The sequence below is a fragment of the Balaenoptera borealis genome, assembly GCF_965194805.1.
Source record: "Balaenoptera borealis genome assembly, chromosome: 10".
NCBI lineage: Eukaryota > Metazoa > Chordata > Mammalia > Artiodactyla > Balaenopteridae > Balaenoptera > Balaenoptera borealis.
In genome coordinates this window covers 13,389,135-13,409,154 of record NC_138874.1, presented here as the reverse complement: position 1 = coordinate 13,409,154, position 20,020 = coordinate 13,389,135, and the positions used below count along the sequence as shown (strand labels likewise).

General features: G+C 36.8%; 1 protein-coding gene and 1 long non-coding RNA gene across 5 annotated transcripts in view; both read left to right on the top strand.

Moving 5' to 3' along the window:
* TSNAX (translin associated factor X) overlaps positions 1–20,020 on the top strand; it is a 32,971-nt gene that overhangs the window by 856 nt on the left and 12,095 nt on the right. For all 4 annotated transcript variants that reach the window (XM_082407719.1, XM_082407722.1, XM_082407720.1 and 1 more), the window contains 2 exons: positions 2,532–2,646; positions 7,011–7,141. In XM_082407719.1, the coding sequence (XP_082263845.1) occupies positions 2,532–2,646; positions 7,011–7,141 (246 nt within the window). The remainder of the gene's footprint in view (positions 1–2,531; positions 2,647–7,010; positions 7,142–20,020) is intronic.
* On the top strand, positions 12,452–18,657 carry LOC309635910. Its single transcript, XR_014249100.1, has 2 exons — positions 12,452–15,544; positions 15,586–18,657. It is a non-coding gene; the product is annotated as an uncharacterized lncRNA (long non-coding RNA).

Sequence of the window (20,020 nt, the reverse complement as noted above, 5' to 3'; positions counted from 1 at the left end):
GCCATAGTGCTGGGTCTACCCTCAGAGTTGAGATTACAGACGTCTTGACTCTTTTTCCCATTACAGTTTCACAGGTAAACATTAGTTAATTAACATCAGACGTGCCATGTAACTAAAAATTACTGTGGACCTGATAAATATATATACTCACCCCCCCGCCCCCCAGGGGTGTGTGTGTGTGTGTGTGTGTGTATCAGGTATATATGTGTATTTCCATTAGGTGTATGTTTCAAGTGTATACGTATGTGTATATGTATCAGCTATGTGTGTGTGTGTATATATATATATGTATATCAGCTGTATATATACGCATATTTAATTTTTCAATTTTTAACGTGTATTGGTTTTGTTTTCCCAGCTAGACTTTTGAAGACAGGGCCTGTATTTTTGTTTTGACTGTAGCACTTTGCAGAGAGTGGGAATCTATGTACGTGTAAATCATACATGTACACGTATTCACAGCTCCCCTTTTCTCAGTATAGTAACTTGGGCAAGCTGTTCCTCATTGCAAAACACAACATAAAACAAAATTCACCTAACTCTTCTGCCCAGCATCGTATTTTTTTTTTTTCTGGCCATGCCGCATGGCATGCGGGATCTTATTTCCCTGACCAGGGATTGAACCCATGCCCCCTGCGTGGAAGCGTGGAGTCCTAACCACTGGACCGCCAGGGAATTACTCCAGCACCCTGTTCTTTATAGTTTCTGTAGTTCAGGAATCCGAGAGGGGGCTTAGTTAGCTGTTGGTTCTAACTTGCAGCCATCTGAAGGCTTGAATTGGGTTGAAGGATCCACAGCTATCGGCAAGTTAGGCCTTCTGCCAACAGCCAGCTCTGGGTTCCTCTCCACGTGGACCCCTCCATAGTACTGCTTGAGTGTCCTCGTGTTGTGGCATCTGGCTTCCCCTAGACCGAGGGAGAGAAAGAGACCACAATTCTCTTATGTGCTAATCTTGGACATCATAACACTGTCACTTTTGCTACAGTTTTTTTGTTACAAATGAGGTGGTTTTAAAACTCTGCCTCATATTTAAGAGGAAGGGAATTAGGTTCCTCTGTTTGAAGGGAGGAGTATCAAGTGATTTGTGGACATATTTTAGAACTGCCACAGCACATACAGTGATCTTCAGGGGGTGTAAACAACTAGTTGTAATTGAGTAGAGAGCATATTGATAGAGCTATATACTCAGTGGAAAAACTATCGATACACTGGGGTAAGTATTGGGTTGGCCAGAAAGTTCGTTCGGTTTTAAGTAACTATAAAAGGTATTTTTCATTTTCACCAAGAACTTTATTGAGCAACGTATTCATTAACCGAACAAACGTTTTGGCCAAGCCAATATTCCCCACCGGTATGTTCTCACACACCCCATACTGAGCTGCTTGTTTCCAAGCATATTTTGCTGTTTTATGTTTCTACCTGCCTTTGTGCGCATAGTTCTTTAAACTTGGAATTGCTTCTGACTTGGTGCCCCCATTGCCCACCTGGTGTACTGTAGTTTTCTTCAAGACCCAGCTCAAGTAGCTTCTTCCCTTTGAAGCCTTTCGGATTTTCCTCCCAAGCAAACTTGGTGACAAACATTGCATTCGTTGAACATCCATCCATTCAGTCAGAGGATATTTATTGAGCATCTATGTTCTGGCATGTGTTGATAGTGAACAAGAAAAATGTAGTTCCTGCTTTACTGAACCTTTTCTATATATTTATTATAGCATGATTACATTTAATTCTTTGTTTACATCTCTGTCTCATACTGGACTGAGCTCATTGAGGGTAGAAATTGCCTTAACTTTGTATTTATAATATCTAATTCACAGTGGTCATTAATGTAGTCAAAATAAATAGTGAATACACTATTTGATTGTCTTGAAATATTAGGCAAAATCCTAGCCTAATTATTATCTCAATAATAAAAGACCAGATGTATTTAGGTCTTTGTCAACTACTAATTTGGTTAATAGTTAGGTCAGGTTCTGAATAAACTTCTGTATTCAAAATTCCTCTGTGGATTGCTCCCTATAGGACAGGCAACTTGCTAGGTCTTTGGAGTGACAGTGCTTCTAAAATAAAGTGGTTGTTAAGATAAGTAAGTGGTTTATGGGTATTTCAACAACTAGGGCTTGAGAATTCAGAAAGTTGATGTTATTAAGGGTTATAAACTTAATTTTAAAATTCCAGTTTATTTTTTGTAGATATTTTTATTGTGTAGGGTAAGGTAATTAAAAATAACTTCACATAACCTAGCGAGGTAGTTGAAAGTAGTTTTTGTAGGTAGTTATATGTGATAATTTTGTGGTAACAATCTCATGTTTATTAGAACAGATATTTGTTACAAAATGTATGTCTCATTGTGAGGCTCTGAGTGGTAAAATCCAGCTAAGGCATACCTCTAGTTAAAGAATATCTCGGTTAGTAGCAGAGTCTTTGATTTCCAAGTACTTTAAGAGTAAATAAGGTGGTTTCTCCAGTATTGTTTGATAGGCTTCAAGTGTAGAATAAGCATGCTTATGTTCATAATAATGTGTTCTTAGCATTTCAGCAGGAACTTGATGCAAGACATGACAAATACGAGAGACTTGTGAAACTTAGTCGGGATATAACTGTTGAAAGTAAAAGGACAATTTTTCTCCTCCACAGGATCACAAGGTGAGTAAATATCTTTAAAATTTGTCACAGTTGGACACAGTTTTATACGTATTTTATATGTATCACATTTAATATATATCTTAAGTCAGTGGGCAGTAACTAGCTGGCCTTTTTTGACCACTGGGCTCAGAGGATGTTAGTAGCAGCTAGATTTTAAGAATGAACGTGTTAATAAAAATAGGGACCAATTCTTACTTTCAGAACAGCTAGGGATTTATGTTCTGTTAAGGTCGTTCACCAAGGTAGAGCTACTGTTTGTGAAAATATTAAATTTTTAATGGTTTACTAGCACCTATTACATTAAAGCTTTCCTTGGATGATGTGTGCAGAAATTTTAATATTAGATAAATGTTATATTCTGCTTAACTTACCTTCCCATTCATTTTTCAGTTCATTGCAGTTTGGCTTTCTGCCTCACAGAATTGAAATTGAAATTGCCCTTGTTACTTTCATATTTCTGAATCTAGTACACACTCTTCTGCTGTTTTCTGACTTACATATTTGCAGCATGTGATAGTGTTGACTGCTTAATTCTTTGAAAGTTCCTCTACCTTCAGCTTTGTGACATTCGTTCTCTAGGACTTTAATATTTTTCTAGGTAGGCTCTGTATATTTAATAGATTTCTTTGTTGCAAGTAAAAGAAGCCAGCTTAAACTAGCCTAAATTAAGAGGAAGGGAGTGAATTAGAAAGAAGATTCAGGAATATTTTATGAATGCAGTTGGGTATCTCCATCTCTCATCTTTGTTTGCTTCATATTTCATTTGACTAGCTTTCTTTGCTTCTCTGTTCTACATGGGGGTAGAAATCACCCACCCTGCAACTCCCAAAGAGAGATTCTTGTTACATTACTAATTCCAAATGCCTTTAGAAGGATAGCAATGATTGGCTTCCCACCATGTGTCTTTTAAGTATTTAAGAAAGACCAAATATAATTTATGAGCTTTTTATTATTAAAATATTATTGAAGTATTCTATTCACTTACAACTTTTAAGGTAATTCTGAAATGCTTTAATTTTTATTCCACTAAGTGGAAGCAAATTTGCCATATATAGGTTTATTGGAATGTGGCACTGTTAACATTTTCTTTTTCATACTTGACTCTAAAATTAGTTTTTGCTTGTTTTTTGAACCAGTTTTCACATAGCTTGTACACACTTGAACTTGTATTATGGAAAGAAGCAACACTGATCTGGTTAGTTATGAACACTTTTTTTCAATAGAAATTGCAGTTTTAAAACAATTGCTGTAAATATTCAAGCAGTTTAAAGAAATAGTAGAACTGTGACAAGAGAACTTAATATTTTAGAACAAGCCTTGTTATTGTGTACAGTCATCTTGTAAATATTTGTCCACCAAAAAATAATAAATATGCATTATGGTAAACTTAGAAAATAGTAATCTTTAGAAAAATACAAAATGACAGAAAAGTAAAGATACTGAGTGAAAGAAGTCAGTCAGTGACAATACACTAGGATACCCACTATCAATGAGCAGATTTCATATTTTATACTTTTTTATCATAATTGTGTCCATATTATACGTATATTTTGATTAGTAAACTGAGAAAATAGTAAACTTCAGAAAAATTATAAACTACAGAAAGTAAAAATACTTTATGAAAGAAATCAGCCAGAGTACATAAAGATAACTACTGTTAATGAGCAGATTTCATATTTTAACTGTACTTTATTTTCTTTAATAGATGTAGGTAGCTATCTCTGCTAGTGAACTTTGGTAGTTTGGTCTTCTAAGGAATTTTTCCATTTCATCTCATAATGTTCTTTTATTATCCTTTTAATTTCTGTAGAATCTGTTGTAATGTTCTCTCTCTCATTCCTGAAGTTGGTAATTTGTATCCTCTCTTTTTCCTGATCTGTCTGGCTAGAGGTTGATCAGTTTTATTGATCTTAAAGGACTACTGTTGATTTCATTGATATTCTGTATGTTTTGGTTTTCTGACACATTGATTTCTGTTATTTCCTTCTTTCTGCTTACTTTGCATTCATTTGCTCCTTTTCTAAAGAGTTTCTTAAGACGGAAGCTGAGATCAAAGAAGAAACTAAGATCATTTCTTCTTTTCTAATGTAGGCATTTAGTGCTATAAATTTCCCTTTTATGGCTCTAAGTACACTTTAGCTGCATTCCACGAATTCTGGTATGTTGTTTTTTCATTTTCATTCAGTTCAAAATACTTTATAATTTTCATTTTGATTACATCTTTGACCCATTGGTTGTTTAGATGTTATTTTGTTTCCAAATATTTAGGAATTTGCCAAGCATACTTTTTATGATTTGAATTCTTTTAAATTTACTGAAGCTTGGTTTTGGCTCAGAATATGGTCTATCTGGACCTTGTACACTTGAAAAGTATACATATTCTGCTATTGTTGGGTGTAGTGTCCTATAAATGTCAATTAAGTTGGTTGATGATGTTCAATCATCTGTGTCATTACTGATTTTCTGTATACTTGTTCTATCAATTATTGAGAGAGGTTCAAATCTCTTGATGGTAATTGTGGATTTGTCTATTTCTTTTTTGCCTACTATCAGTTTTTGCTTGATGTACTTAAGCTCTTTTAGTTGATGCGTTAATGTTTAGGATTGTTCCGTTCACTTGATGAATTGACCCTTTATTTTTATGATAGTATCCCTGGAAATATTCTTTGTTTTGAATTCTACTTTGTTAATACAGCTACTCTAGTTTTCTTTTGATTAGTGTTAACAGGGTATATCTTTATTTGTCCTTTTATTTTTAATCTATTTGTGTCTATATTTAAAGAGGATTTCTTGTCTTTCTTGCTTTTTTATCCATTTATCCATTTTATCCAGTCTGCCTTTTATGGAGGTGTTTAGACTTTACATTTAATGTGATTATTGATATGGTTGGAATTAAATTTATGATCCATTTTCCATTTTTTTGCCTTATTTTGGGTTGAATATTGTTTTTTTCTTTAATTGGGATATCATTGCTTTACAATGTTGTGAAGACTGAGTATTTTTTATAATTCCATTTTATCTTATTTGTTGGTTTATTAGCTGTACCTTTTTGTTTTGTTTTTATAGTGGTTGTTTTATGGTTTAAAATATATGACTTGTCACAGTCTGCTGTCCTTACTTTGCACAATACTGTGTTAATTGAAACTTGTGCATCTCAGAATCATGTCTGTCCTTTGCATGGTTCTGTGGTAACAGTTACTTTGCAAATTGAGGTCACAATGTTGATATGCACACTTTTCAGTTAATATGATACTGTACAAGGTAAGGACAGCTTGCATATCACTTTGCCTATAGTATATGAACCCTGTAATAGCATACTTCCTTTTCCATTTCACCTCTACAAGCTTGGCCTTTGTGCTACTTTGAAATATATGCTACTTCTATATTATTTATAATCCCCATAATACATTATTATGTTTACTTAAACTATGATTTTTTAAAAATTAAAAAATTATATTTTTATATATATTTCCCATTTCTGGTATCCTTTATTCCTTTATGTATAGATCCAGATTTTCATCTGGTATCATCTTCCTTTTGCCTAGAGAACTTCCTTTAATACTTTTTGTAGTGTCAGTCTGCCAGTGATGAACCAACTATTTCTGGTTTTGTGTGAGCGCTGGATATTGTTTTGCGTGCTCACTTAGGATGGTTCATTTTTCAGCCTTGGGTAGTTTCCTCACAAGTCTGCACTGATCAGAGTTCAGCTGAAGACTTGAGTGGGTCCCCTGTGTAGATCTCTGAAAACTCTGTGTGTAGTTTTCTCCTTTGTTACTCTGCCTTGCAAGTTTTAGCTATCTTGACCAACCTGAACTCCCAATTCCTCCCCCTCTACTCAGGGAGACTCCCAGGGTCCACCTAAGTTTCTCATCCCTGCACTGCAGGCAGGCAGATGGGACAGTCATAGGGCACATGTCCTTTTTTTCACCCTTCTCTCAGGGACCACTGTCCCATGCTGCCTGTTGCCCAATGTCTGAAAACCATTTTTTTTGTATGTATGTATTTCTCTTTAGTTGTTAGTTGTTTAGTTTTATGGTGGGATGATAAATCCTGTCCATGTTACTCCATCCTGACTAAAAGTAGACATCTCCAGATGTCATATTTTTATGAACATAATTTTTCTTGTACTTATGGTCATATTATAAATACAACTTTTTATATTTCTCTTTTCACTTAATATTATAGCGTTTTTCCATGTTTTTAACCTATTTTTAGTAAACTATAGTTGTAGTTTTGAGTTAGAAGTTTCCAGATACATACGATATTTATTTAGCCCTATGTTAATTGATATGTAGATTATTTCAGTTTTTCACTATCAAAACATCTGACTGATGTTTTAAAAGTCCCCAATATCTTGATTATAGTGCTCCTGATATGGAAGAAATACTGACTGAATCAGAAATTAAATTGGATGGTGTCAGACAAAAGATATTGCAGGTAGCCCAAGAGCTCTCAGGAGAAGACATGCATCAGTTCCACAGAGCCATTACTACAGGTAAGTCTAGGTTCATGGTAGTGGTAACATTTAAAAAAAAAATAGTTTGTTACATGATTTATGTGCATTGCCTGAATTTTAATTGATACTTGGTGAAATATCACTGGCTTTAAAAAATTGGAACTTCTGAATAGTAATGTAAAGGTAATCTAAAAATGCTTAATGGGCTTTATTTTTCTGTGTAGTGACAGTCATTGATAGATTTTAATAAAGTAATTGAGGACACAGACTTAATAGATGAACTTTATTCTTGAGTGAGTAGCGTGTATTCAGACAGGGCGTAACTCACTTCCCACTATGGTTATATCTCACTTGTGGCTCTAAGTTTCAGTCATAGTAAGTTTATGAAAGAGAATGTATCACTTAGCCAGGTGGACCAGAACATCGCATAGTGTGACTCCATACTGGGAAGTTAGGATAGTACTGGGTTTTATATATTCATTTAAAAAGTTTCATGGAGTACTGGATCTTGGTGATTATCACCATTTGCAAATTAGTTGGCACAAATGTTTAAGGTACTTGATCTGATCCTCTTCATCCTTTTCTTATTGTGAGTTCACTGTGAGGAGAGATAACTGTATAATTCAGACATACCCTGAAATTTGCAGAAAGACAAAATCAAAGGTTGATGCATATTTATAGAAGTAAATGGAAGTTCTGTATTCCTTTCTATCAAATAGCTGATTCCACTGAGCTCAGGTAAGTTCAGTAGTAGGAAATGAGTTCATTTGACACCTGGTCAATATATGTTCAGTTTTAGTCTGGTTGTCATTTCCGCACTTGTTTTTCAGAAATGTCAACCTGTGGTTGTTGAAACGTCTTGATATTAGTAAGAGAAGGTGCCTGCGTGTATCAGTTAAAGCTGGAGGTGTGTTATTATAAACTAAAGTGATAACACATTTCCATGAGGAGTTATTATAGTATATTCTGAAAGGGGGTACATTCCCATCCTCATCATTTGTTATTTACTATCAGGGATTTATTTGATTTTCAAAATAATAGCACATATAATAAAAAAGATTTCATGAATTCAGTTTATGTTGTCACATGCAAGCACAGCCTTGCATGTGACAGATTTGGCAGGGTTGGGAGAGAAGATCAGAGGTAATGGGAGAAAGAAGGGTGAAGTGAAAGCTATAACAAGCCTCCAGAAGAAAACATACGAGAGTATCTTCGTGACCTTGTGGTAGGAAAGATTTTTTTTTTAATGACACAAAAAAGCATTAACTGCTAAAGGAAAATCGGATCAATTGAATTTCATTAAAATTAAGACACTCTTTTTATCAAAAGACATCATTAAGAAAGCAAAAAGGCAAATTGAAGTCTGAGAGAAGACATTTAAATACATACATTGGATAGAGAAGTCATATGCAGAGTATATGGGCAATTCCTACAAATCAACAAGAAGAGAAACAATTTTAAAAATGGACCAGAAGGGCTTCCCTGGTGGCGCAGTGGTTGAGAATCCACCTGTCAATGCAGGGGACACGGGTTCGAGCCCTGGTCTGGGAAGATCCCACATGCCGCGGAGCATCTAAGCCTGTGCACCACAACTACTGAGCCTGCGCTCTAGAGCTTGCGAGCCGCAACTACTGAGCCCACGTGCCACAACTCCTGAAGCCTGCGCGCCTAGAGCCCGTGCTCCGCAACAAGAGAAGCCACCGCAATGAGAAGACTGCGCACCGCAACAAAGAGCAGCCCCCACTCGCCTCAACTAGAGAAAACCCCGCGCGCAGCAACGAAGACCCAACACAGCCAAAAATAAATAAATTATAAAAAAAAAAAAAGGACCAAAAAAGTTGAATAGGGGCCTCAAAAATATGAATATTCAGATGACTGTGAATATTCACTAAACGGTGCTCAGCATCATTATTCACTAGAGTAATGTAAAGTGAAACCACAGTGAGATACCATTCACTCACCAGCATGACTAAATCATAAATAACTGCCCGTACCATTTTAAAAAACTTTGGCAGTCTCTAGCTGGGAACATGTCTACTGTATGATTACTTCTGGGTATATACCCAAGAGGAGTGAGGCTTATGTCACCAAAAGACATGTGCAAGAAACCTCATAACAGCTGTAATCATAATATCCTAAAAGTAAAAGATGACCCAGATGTCTATCAACAGGAAAATGGGTACATTGTGGCGTAGTTGTGCAATATAGTACTACATAGCAGTAAAAAATGATAACCATATGTGACAGCAAATATGAATTTCACATTCTGTTGGGCAAAATAAGCAGACACAAAAGAGTATCTAACTGTATAATTCCATTTATGTGAAGTTCAAAAAGCACAGTTAATCTAGGGACACTGTAGATTTGCTTTATTTGGCCCAGTAATTTATTTTGTAGGTCCTTCATGGATCAATGAGTAAAGTATAAGGAAAGGCTTTAAATAAGAGCAAGGACCATATGGATAATGACACGGAAAGAAACCTAGGAAGTCATACTTGGCTTTTAGAACAAAACAGAAATGGAGAAAAAAAGGCAAAGGGGACATTTCATTGAATCAGTAGAGTGTTTCTTAAATCAGGAAGGAAGCACTACATTCTTGGAAAAAGTTTAGATAGGACGTTAGTAAAATGGGAGCAGTCTTTCTTCAGATATTCCCAGTTCACTATCATTGAGGATTATTGTAAGCACCATATTCTGATTAAGGCCTTTGTTTATGATTTGTAAGTTTTCTTTGAGATTACCTACCCATGAATTAAAAATTTAAGGATTCTGTGTGTCTCACTTTTCTGTAGGAAGTCTTTAAAGTGAGGTTCTTTAAATTGAAACAATAAAGATTTTTTTTCTTAAAGTTAAGGAATAAAGCAGTCAAGTAAAGAGGTGTCTGGGACTTAAAAATTTGCTGACAGATATTTTATTTGATAAAATAAGGTTATTTATAATTAGAGTAGCATGAACAATGTGATGCTTATGAATAGCTTGCTGCTTGTAATTGTTAAATGCTTGTTTTGGTGTTACTCCAAATAGTTGTTCTTTTGACTTGAAGATAAAACAATTCTGGCATTGAACTAAAGGAGTTCTGTGCTTTTCCTCATTAAGAATAGTGCTAATGGCACGCAGAGCATGTCCCTAAGGGATACTTGTGTGAGCTCAAACATTGAGTGTCCTACTAATAATTGAACAACAACAAAAAGTTAGGTCTGTTTTCTACACATTTCTTATCAGAGTGGGTTACAGATTGTCCCAAGGGATGGTTAAACAAATGACAAATAATTAGTTACTTGAAATAAGTCACTTAAAACTTTTTCTCGTGCCCTGTTGTGTTTTCAGGGTTTTTTTTATTTGTTGAAAAATTAACAGTTGGGGGAAATGTCCTCCATCTCAAAGACAAAAATATTTCTTCTTTATTTTGGTTTAGTTTATATCACTGTGATAGTACTAAAAATTGTCATTTAATTTTGAGACATTCTGGTGCACAAAACTCAGTTCAGACCCTAACTAATATTTTAATTCTCTCATCCGAGAATGTGAATGATGGGTTAAGTGAGTGTTTTAGGCCAGTTACAGATACTTTTTTTAAGCCATTGTTCTTTATATATTAAATATTTATATTTATATAACCTTTGCAGTATCCCTAAGTCATAAATATTATTTTTACCACTTCATAAGTGGGGAAATTGAGACTCACAGGAGTTAAGCAACTTGTCCAAGGTCATAAGCTAGTAAGTGGTACCATTGCTTTCTTATTAAATGGATTTAATTTACCTGTAGACTTCAGAACCTAATCCCGAGTAAAGGCTTTATCTTGCTTAAATTTCTCTTTGCTTAAATATGAAGGTTTTTCTTAAAAACCCAGCACACATTATAGCTCTTGTGTTGCTGTTTTTTTTTTCCATAGCACTTAAGGCATTTTGACTTACTCTGTAATCTCCGTATTTATTATGTTTCTTTATTATTTCTTTCTCCTCTACTAGAATGTGGACTCGACAAGTCTACAAAAGTTTTTTACTATTAACTGATGTATCCCAGACACTTAATAGCTGTTTGATAAACGTTGACAGAATGAAGAGCAAAAGTATTTTAAAAGGGCTTTTTTTGTTGTTCAATCAAATCTTTTATTTGATGATTTGCTTTTGCGAATTTTTGTTTGACTATTTTTTGTTCCTTCCAAAAGGAAACATGTTTCCAGGGGCTGTTACTTAGACATAAGAGCAGAAATAGGATCAATGTTAATATTTAGGGGCGTTCTAAAGCTCATTATATCAGTACAGAGAAATTTGATATCATTTCAGCATATTAGCAAAATTGAGAAGGCTCACTGAAAAAATGAACTAGGACATGAAGATCTGTAAGCCTTTGGAATAAATAATGGAAGAATTTAGTGAAGGGAGAGATATAGCTAAACACTGAATTTTTCTGTTTGTAAGCTAGATTAAGTCGTCAGCAGAGATGTTAGTTCAGGTAAAGCTAAGTACTGAAATAAATGAATAAACCTGTGACATTTTGGTGGCTTATCAAAATAGAAATCGTTTCTTTCTCATTTAAAGTCCTGGCTTTGTGTTGGTGGCTTGAGTGTGCTCTTCGCACTGAGTCATTCAGAGACCCAGCATCTTGGGGCTCTGCTACTATCAGTACGTGGTTTCCAAGATCAGCCAGGACATCAGCGTACACCTGGCAGGTCGTGGAAAAGAGGAGTGCAGGGTCATGCCTGAGGTTTCTATGGGCCAGCCCTCCAAGTGGCATCTACCACTTCTGTCCACATTTTATTGGCCAGTCACATGTCCACACCTGATTTCAAGGGAGAATGGGGACTATGGTCTCTGTGCCAAAGACAATGAAATAGGTTTGATGAATAGCTAATTTTTCTCTGCCCAGTACAGTAGTTTGGTGTCCATTTGGTTTAGTGGGAAATCCAGGCATATGCATGTTGATGGATTTCAGTTTTTTTCTGAATGTATTTTAATTTGGTTTGAAAGCATTCGTTTGCCTAATTTGAAAATAATTTTAAAACTGAAAGAGTGGTTGGAGCACATCTTGTTCCACCACCTCATTTTGTAAATGAGCTTAGAGATGGTATTGGAATTGGAATCTGACTTGTTTTACCTGCTGTGATGATAAACTTTCGCTAGACCATCTCCTCTCTGCTAGCTAGTATTTGGTACTTCATACTGTAATTGTTTTCTACAAAGCCAGAGGCTTTTACTTGAAGATCTCAGATCCTGTATCTGGTTAAAGACTCTCACTTCCTTTTGTGAGATTTTCTAATAAGTAATAATTTTTTATAAAAAAATAATAAATAAATAATAATAAAATTAATTATTAAAATTATTATTTGTTAAAAATAAATAATAATAAAATAATAAATTTTTATTAAATTTATTTAATAAAATATTTTAAAATAAAGTATTTTAATTACATAGGTAATTAAAATAGATATAGCTTAAATTTGCATTTAAACGAGATGATTTAGTAAACGTTTCTTATGACTGTTTTAATCACAATTTATTAAGTGTTTATATCATACTGCAAACTTCTGTGGTGACTCCTGTGACCATGAGAAAATCTCTCACAGGCGTTTTGTGGGTCACAAAGACTCAGTCTGTGAACATTCTTTTCGGATAAATGTTGGGTATGCAGTACTTAGACCGTCCAAGTGTATGAAGATCTTTCAACCCAGTTTCTCTTTTCATCTTTGAACATTCTTACTGCTTTTCTGAAATCTTGTTTCAGAAAGTTACTCTTGAGCTGAGGTCTGTCAGTTGATGAGGATGGTGGGGCTACGTAGGGATCATGGGCAAGAGAGCTTCCTACTCAGTTTGGACATATGCACCAAGTCAAAGAGGTCCTTATTCCAGCAGTAGTGTCCCTTAAAATAATTTACTATTACTTCTTAGTATCATAGTGCATGTTGAGCTAAGGTAACATTTTGGAAGAATAATGGCCTCTTTTAATTGTGAGCTAATACATTGGAAAGAAGACATAAAAGATCTAAAACACCATTGTTTTCTTTAAAAAAGTTCTAAATATTATCTAACAAAAATTAATGCCCATCATTCTTATTTTAATAATTCCCACCTCAGTTTAATTCAGTAGTTACAGAGGGCCCTTGTGCCAGACACTGATGTATTATTTTATATAAATCCTACAATGTAGATAGATGTTTGTACTTTACAAATGAGGAGATTGAAGTGCAGTAACTTAATAAACTTACTGGTTGGGCCAGCTGGTTGAATGCAGATGTTATTTGTTAAGGGAAGAAATGGAAGACAGAATGGGTTTTGGATGTGATTGATGTGGCATCCAAGCAGCTTCCTAATAGGCAGTTGAATATATTGGTTTTGAGAACTCAGGGTACAGTTATAGCCTTGAAAGCTTCAGCTTATAAGCTATAGTTGAATTTATAGACATGGATAAAATGGTCAGAAGAGAGTGTAGAGTGAGAAGAAAGCTGAAGACTGGGTCCTCCGGACCTAAACCAAAGGAAATAGAATGGAATCTTTGATGGAATAGGATCCCTGAGGAATCAAGAGAGGGTGGGTTCTGTAGCGTAGGGAAATTGACAAGCCTTGTATGAGATGAAGGCCACCTCTTTTGAGATGGGCGTTTCAGGAGGGGTGTAGAGGCCGGCAGGGGAGGACATTCTTGCTCAGAAACCTCTCTCTTCCAGTCACGTGCTGAGAACGGGCAGGAGGTGGAACAGTAGTTTGGAATTGACGAGGGCCTGGAGATACAGGAATGACTCCAAGGGAATGGGGGTGGGAACTTAACCAGCAACACTGAATAGTTATTACTAATCATTTTGGAAAGTTTACCGGATCGATAAATGTGATAGGAATCAATGAGGTAGGAAGTTAGATTCGTTCCTGGCTGGGATTTTGCTAGTTAGTTGTAGCATGATAACATTGGGAGAAGTCGGGCAAGATATTCAGCTTGATACACTATTATGATCATTTTGGTTGTTAAAACAAAACATACTTTTGTGTAACATAAACATACTTTTGTGTCTGTTGATAAGTAGTATGTTATTAACTGTGATTAGTCAAATTAATTAATAATACAGATTTCAGCATATCTGATTTATCTCAAAAGCCAAACATACACTGTGATTCCAAGATGCTATATTAGTTTGCTAGAGCTGCCACAGACTGGGTGGCTTAAGCAGCAGAAGTTTATTTTCTCACAGTTCTGGAGGCTTGAGGTCCAGGATCACGGTGTCAGCAGGGTTGGTTTTTTCTGAGACCTCTCTCTTTGGCTTAAAGGTGGCCGCCCTCAGTGTCCTCACATGGTCTTTCCTCTGTGCGTCCCTGGTGTCTGGGGTGTCCTAATCTCTTCTTATCCAGACACCAGTCAGGTTGGATTAAGGCCCACCCTAATGTTCTTTTAACTTAATCACCTTTAGAGGCGCTACCTCCAAATATAGTCACATTCTGAGGCACTAGGGGTTCGGACTTCGGGCTTCAACGTATGGCTTTTAGGGGGGCATAATTCGGCCCACGACAGATGCTTCTTGGTTTGTGCACTGCAGCTAGGGCCAGGCTGCAGACAGTACATTATTTTGGGTGCGGAGACTGGGGAGTTGCTTTAAGTCGAGTCCAGGAGTGGAGTGGGGTGGGTTTGTGCGGTGCAGCTGAGCCGTGCCCCCGGGTAAGTGCCCTGTGGGGAGAAGCAAACAGTATTTGGGAGGTCTCCTGGGACCAGGGCTGTAAACAAGTCTTCAGGCGAGCGCGTTCCCTCAGGTTCCAGTTAACAGGCTTTGAGGTGGGTTCAGGGAGCTCTGCTTTGTTTGAGGCACCCCCCTTGGAGGAGGGGGTAGCGACTGTCTCTGCACATAGGGAAGGGGTCTGGGGAGGGCACTCTGCCCTGGGTCTTACTGAACGACCAAAGGACAGCACACACGCCCAACAAGTGACATCACGAACCTCCTTTTCTCTTGTCTTTCTACCCTCTTTATCCCCCCGTGGTTAGAGGAGAGAGGCTGATGAGAACAGAACAGAGGTTTGTTGAACGGTGGGGAGAGTTGGAAGCTGAAATGGAGGCAGGCCTGTGAATCCCCACGTGGCAGGATCCTCAGTCACCTAGTGACTGTCGTTTTAATGGAAGAAGTCATGGGAAGTTTGATGATGTTCCCAGTATCAAATCATGGCTCAGTCAGGGGCATCGTTTAGCTGGGGAAAGACAAATCAAACGAAAGATACTTCCAGCAACATCTAAAAATCAAGAAATGATGTGAGAATTATCAGAATGATTTGATGGATAATTTATGCTGTATCTTAAATCACTTGGGAAGCAGGTTTCATAATAAATGTAGTTTGATATCATAAGGGAATAGAAGAATATATTTAAAATGCTAGACTTATGTTGATTTATGTAATAATTTATCTTCCTGTTAAAATATTTTGAATATCACTCCAAGGGACAGGGGAGTTGACAGCACTGACCAGAACTGTTTCAGGGATGACCCTATAGCGACTGAGATAGGAAGAGAGTGTGACCCTCTTCCCAAGATCCCAGAGGCAGCTCGGGGGGAGTTAGAACATCCCCAGATGGCTATTAAGTTTTCTACTCATTCAGGTTTGCTTTTAACAGATAAAATTTACTCAGTGAGGTGAAGCAGAAGAGACTTCGCTGCCGTACAGACCTGGGCTTCTGCGTTTGCTGTGATGTTCCTTAGATCTGTAACCTGGGAACATGCGGCCTCTTTCAGTTTCAGCTTCCTCAGCCTGTAATGCGGGAGCAGGAACAGCTGCCTCGTGGACTGCTTTGAAAATTCAATGGAATCTGTTCGTGGAAAGCATTTCGTAGTCTGGGACGTAACTGTTAACAAAAGTTTGTTCTCTTCCCTCTGGAATTTAGCAGAATGAATCTGTAAGAGTATGCTAAATTCAAAAATTTGTTTTCATGTTAGATAGAAACTCAGGAATACTGATTTGCCCAACATACACTCTTCGGTGCTAAAGTAGAAGCCTTGCTCAAACAAAGTCCAAATTAGACAAAATCCAAAGCCGTGGAATTGCATTTGTTTTACTATTGGTAGTGTAATTGCACACGTTTATTTTCTATGTACAAGTTATGTGTTTGAGGGTACATTTTTTAGCAGAGTTGGCTGTGAATCAAACCTAGACATGATTATACTTTTACATTTCAGTGATCTGGTAAAGCTCACTTTTGCAAAAATTCAGGTGGTATTCTTACAAATAGTTATAAATGCAGTTTTAAAAATTGAAATATAATTTACATGTCATAAAATTAACCCTTTTAAATTGTGGTTGCTAATATAACCACAAGGTTGTACGGCTGTCATCACTGGATAATTCCAGAATATTTTCATCACCCCAACCAGAAATCCCTTACCAATTAGCAGTCACTCCCCAGCTCCCTTCCCCCACCCCAAGGCAACTACTAAGCTGCTTTCTGTCTCCATGGATTTGCCTGTTCTAGACATCTCATAGAAACAGGAGCATGCAATGTGTGGCCTATTGTGACTGGATTCTTTCACTTAGCATAATGTTTCAAGGTTAATCTGTGTCATAGCATCTATCAGCACTTTATTCCTTTTTATGGCTGAATAATATTTTATTGTACATATGTACCATTTTGTTTTTGCATTCATCAGTTGATGGACATTTGGGTTGTTTCTACTTGGCTAAAAATAACACTGCTGTGAACGTTCGTACAAGTCTGTGTGTGAACATACGCTTTCAGTTCTCTTGGGTATATACCTAGGAGTGGAATTGCTGGGTCAAATGTCAGATAGTATTCTAAAACACTAGAAGCCTGGGAAGAAAGTTGAGACTTGTAGATCGAGTTTATGATGAAACCTCTGTATGGTTTTCTATGGAGTTTTGGATGGGCTATATATTACTTAAATATTATAAGAATAAGTAAAAATAATCAGAAGCCTTTAATTGGGTTTCCTTGTATATGTTCTAATAGGAGAAGGAGGAGAAAAATAACAAATTACATAAAACCAACCTACAAACTTCTCTCTTACTGGCAGCTGATTTTGTAAATAATTATAATTGGATTTCATCCAAGCAGAAGCAGAAGCAGAAGGGGAAGCCATTGTTTGATGGAATATGGCAGTAGATTGAAAATTTTCACCTTGGGGATTATTCACTGAAAATAGCGGATGTCCTTTTCATCAAGTTGAAACATAACTTGTTTAAACATCCTTTTACCTAGATGTGACCAAAAATGCTTTCAGTGTTTGGGGCCAGATGTCGTTGAACTTTCTGTATGGTATATACTGAAACCTAATTTCTATGGAGTAGAAGTGGCACCCTCATGTCTGGGGTAACTTAATCAAACACATCCCAAGGGCAACTTAAATAATGACTTTAGATATACTTGAAAACGTAATCTTTGACAGCCACCCACCTTAGTAGAGATCGATACAAACAGATGGAATTTTGAGGGCTCTTTTCTGCATCTTCTTTTTGTCCCCTATAAAAAATAAATCACATAACCAACCGTGAGACCTCTGATTCTGAGCTTCATCAGTTTGAACTCTAATCTTGTAAAAATATGCCTTTCTTAGTGGACTTAAATCCAAAGTACTATAAATAAAGGACAATTAGATAGTTTTGAACATTTGAATACCAAATTTTAGAATATTTTTGGCAAAGCACTTAGAGTTTCATAAAGCTAATGAGGAGGAACAGGGAGAGATGATTATAAGCAATTTACTAAGCATTTGAATCTCTTCTGTATATGAAGAGCTGTCTTTGGGAATGGAGGAAGGAGCGAAGTTGTAACAAAAGGATGATTCTTGCCTTCACAGTTCCAGGGTGCAACATGGGTGATCATACAGCTTTTATAATACAAAGGTTACTGAAACATTTAATTGAAGTATAAGCTTTATGTAGTGGGTTTGAAGAAATGAGTGCTGCCTTGATTGGAGTGTATCAAAACGTTTAAACTTTTTTTACAGGTAGAAAAAGATTTGAGAGAGGGCAACATAGGCACAGACTAGCACAGAATCATGAAAGAATACAGTATCAGAGACTAGAGAATAAGGTGAACGAAGCATGGAGAAAAGCCGACCTAGGGATTTAGTGGGGAAAAAAGTAAGAAAAAGTGAATATGTTTTATATAGAGTTGAATGTAAAGAAGCAGGTAAGGTGGGAAGGGCTTGAGCTTTTGAATTATAGAAATGGTTTTTCACCACTCCTTATGTGACCTGGGTGAATTTCTGAATTTCTTAGAGCCCCAATTTGTTCATCCATAAAGGAAGGATAGTATAACCTTGGCTACATAAGGTTATAATGAGCTTTAAAAAGATGGATGTAGGGGCTTCCCTGGTGGCGCAGTCATTGAGAATCTGCCTGCCAATGCAGGGGACACGGGTTCGAGCCCTGGTCTGGGAAGATCCCATATGCTGCGGAGCAACTAGGCCTGTGAGCCACAACTACTGAGCCTGCGCATCTGGAGCCTGTGCTCCGCAACAAGAGAGGCCGCGACAGTGAAAGGCCTGCGCACTGTGATGAAGAGTGGCCCCCACTTGCCACAACTAGAGAAAGCCCTCGCACAGAAACGAAGACCCAGCACAGCCATAAATAGGTAGATAGCTAGATGGATGGATGGATGTGAAGTACCAGATACATTGTCTTACATATAATTGACACTCAAGACTTAGTCAGGTACTACCAATATTTTATTTATGTATTTTAAAATATCTTGCTGGAGGCTGCTGAGTATACACCCAAAAGAATTGAAAGCAGGGACTCGAGCAGATATTTGCACACCCATGTTCATAGCAGCATTAGTCACCATACCCAAAAAGTAGAAGCAACCCAAGTGTCCATCAGCAGATGAATGGATAAACCCGATGTGGTCTATTCATGAAGTGGAGTATTATTTAGCCTTATAAAGGAAGGGAATTCTGACACATGCTGCAACATGGATAAATGCTCAGTGAAATAAGCCAGTCACAAAGGGACAAATACCATATGATTCCATTTATATGAGGTACCCAGAGGAGTTGAATCCATAGAGACAAAGTAGAATGCTGGCTGTTAGAGGCTGAGGGGGAGGGAATGAGAAGTTATTTAATGGGAATAGAGATTCAGTTCTTTTGTTTTTTTTTTGTTTGTGTCTTTTGGGGCCACACCACGCGGCTTGTGGGATCTTAGTTCCCTGACCAGGGATCGAACCTGCGCCCTCAGCAGTGAAAGCACAGAGTCCTAACCACTGGACTGCCAGGGAATTCCCGAGATTCAGTTTTGTAAGATAAAAAGAGTTCTGGAGATAGATGGTGGTTTTGGTTGCACAACAGTGTTAATGAACCTAATGCGACACATCTATACACTTAAAAAATAACTAAAATGGTAAATTTTATGTTCTTTACCCTATTTGGTGAGTTTAATATTTTTTCACGTGCATTTATTCATGAGACTGCAGACATTTTAGCAACATCATTCAGGAGTGCTTTGTTGCAGAAGCAAATGGCATTCCTGTTTGCCATATAATTTAGTTTCACTAAGATGGATTTTTTTTGACATTTCAATAGGAAGAATAGTTCATACCAATCTAAATCTGAAAAGTACCACAGAGATCGTGGTGTCTAGTACTTTTGTTTTATAGTTGACGCACAGTCCTGGAAGTTGGTTGTACTTAGTTGATTTTATTAACTACAAATCATTTTTTAAAATATATTCATTAAAATAATTTTCCATGTTTTGAATTGGCTCATGTGGATAAAACGATTCTACAACTAATGAATTCAGCCAGATACCTTTTTCCATTCACAAAGAAGTGATGTTTCACCAATATGTTCTCCTGCAGTTAGCACCTTTGTTAAATAAAGTTCATTCAGAATCAGGAATAGTATTAAAAATACTGTCTTGCTTTTTCACCGCTTGTTTTCTTGTCTTTTTAAAAATTCTTTCTCCTCTTCCATTGCTGAACTTTGAAACTTGAAAT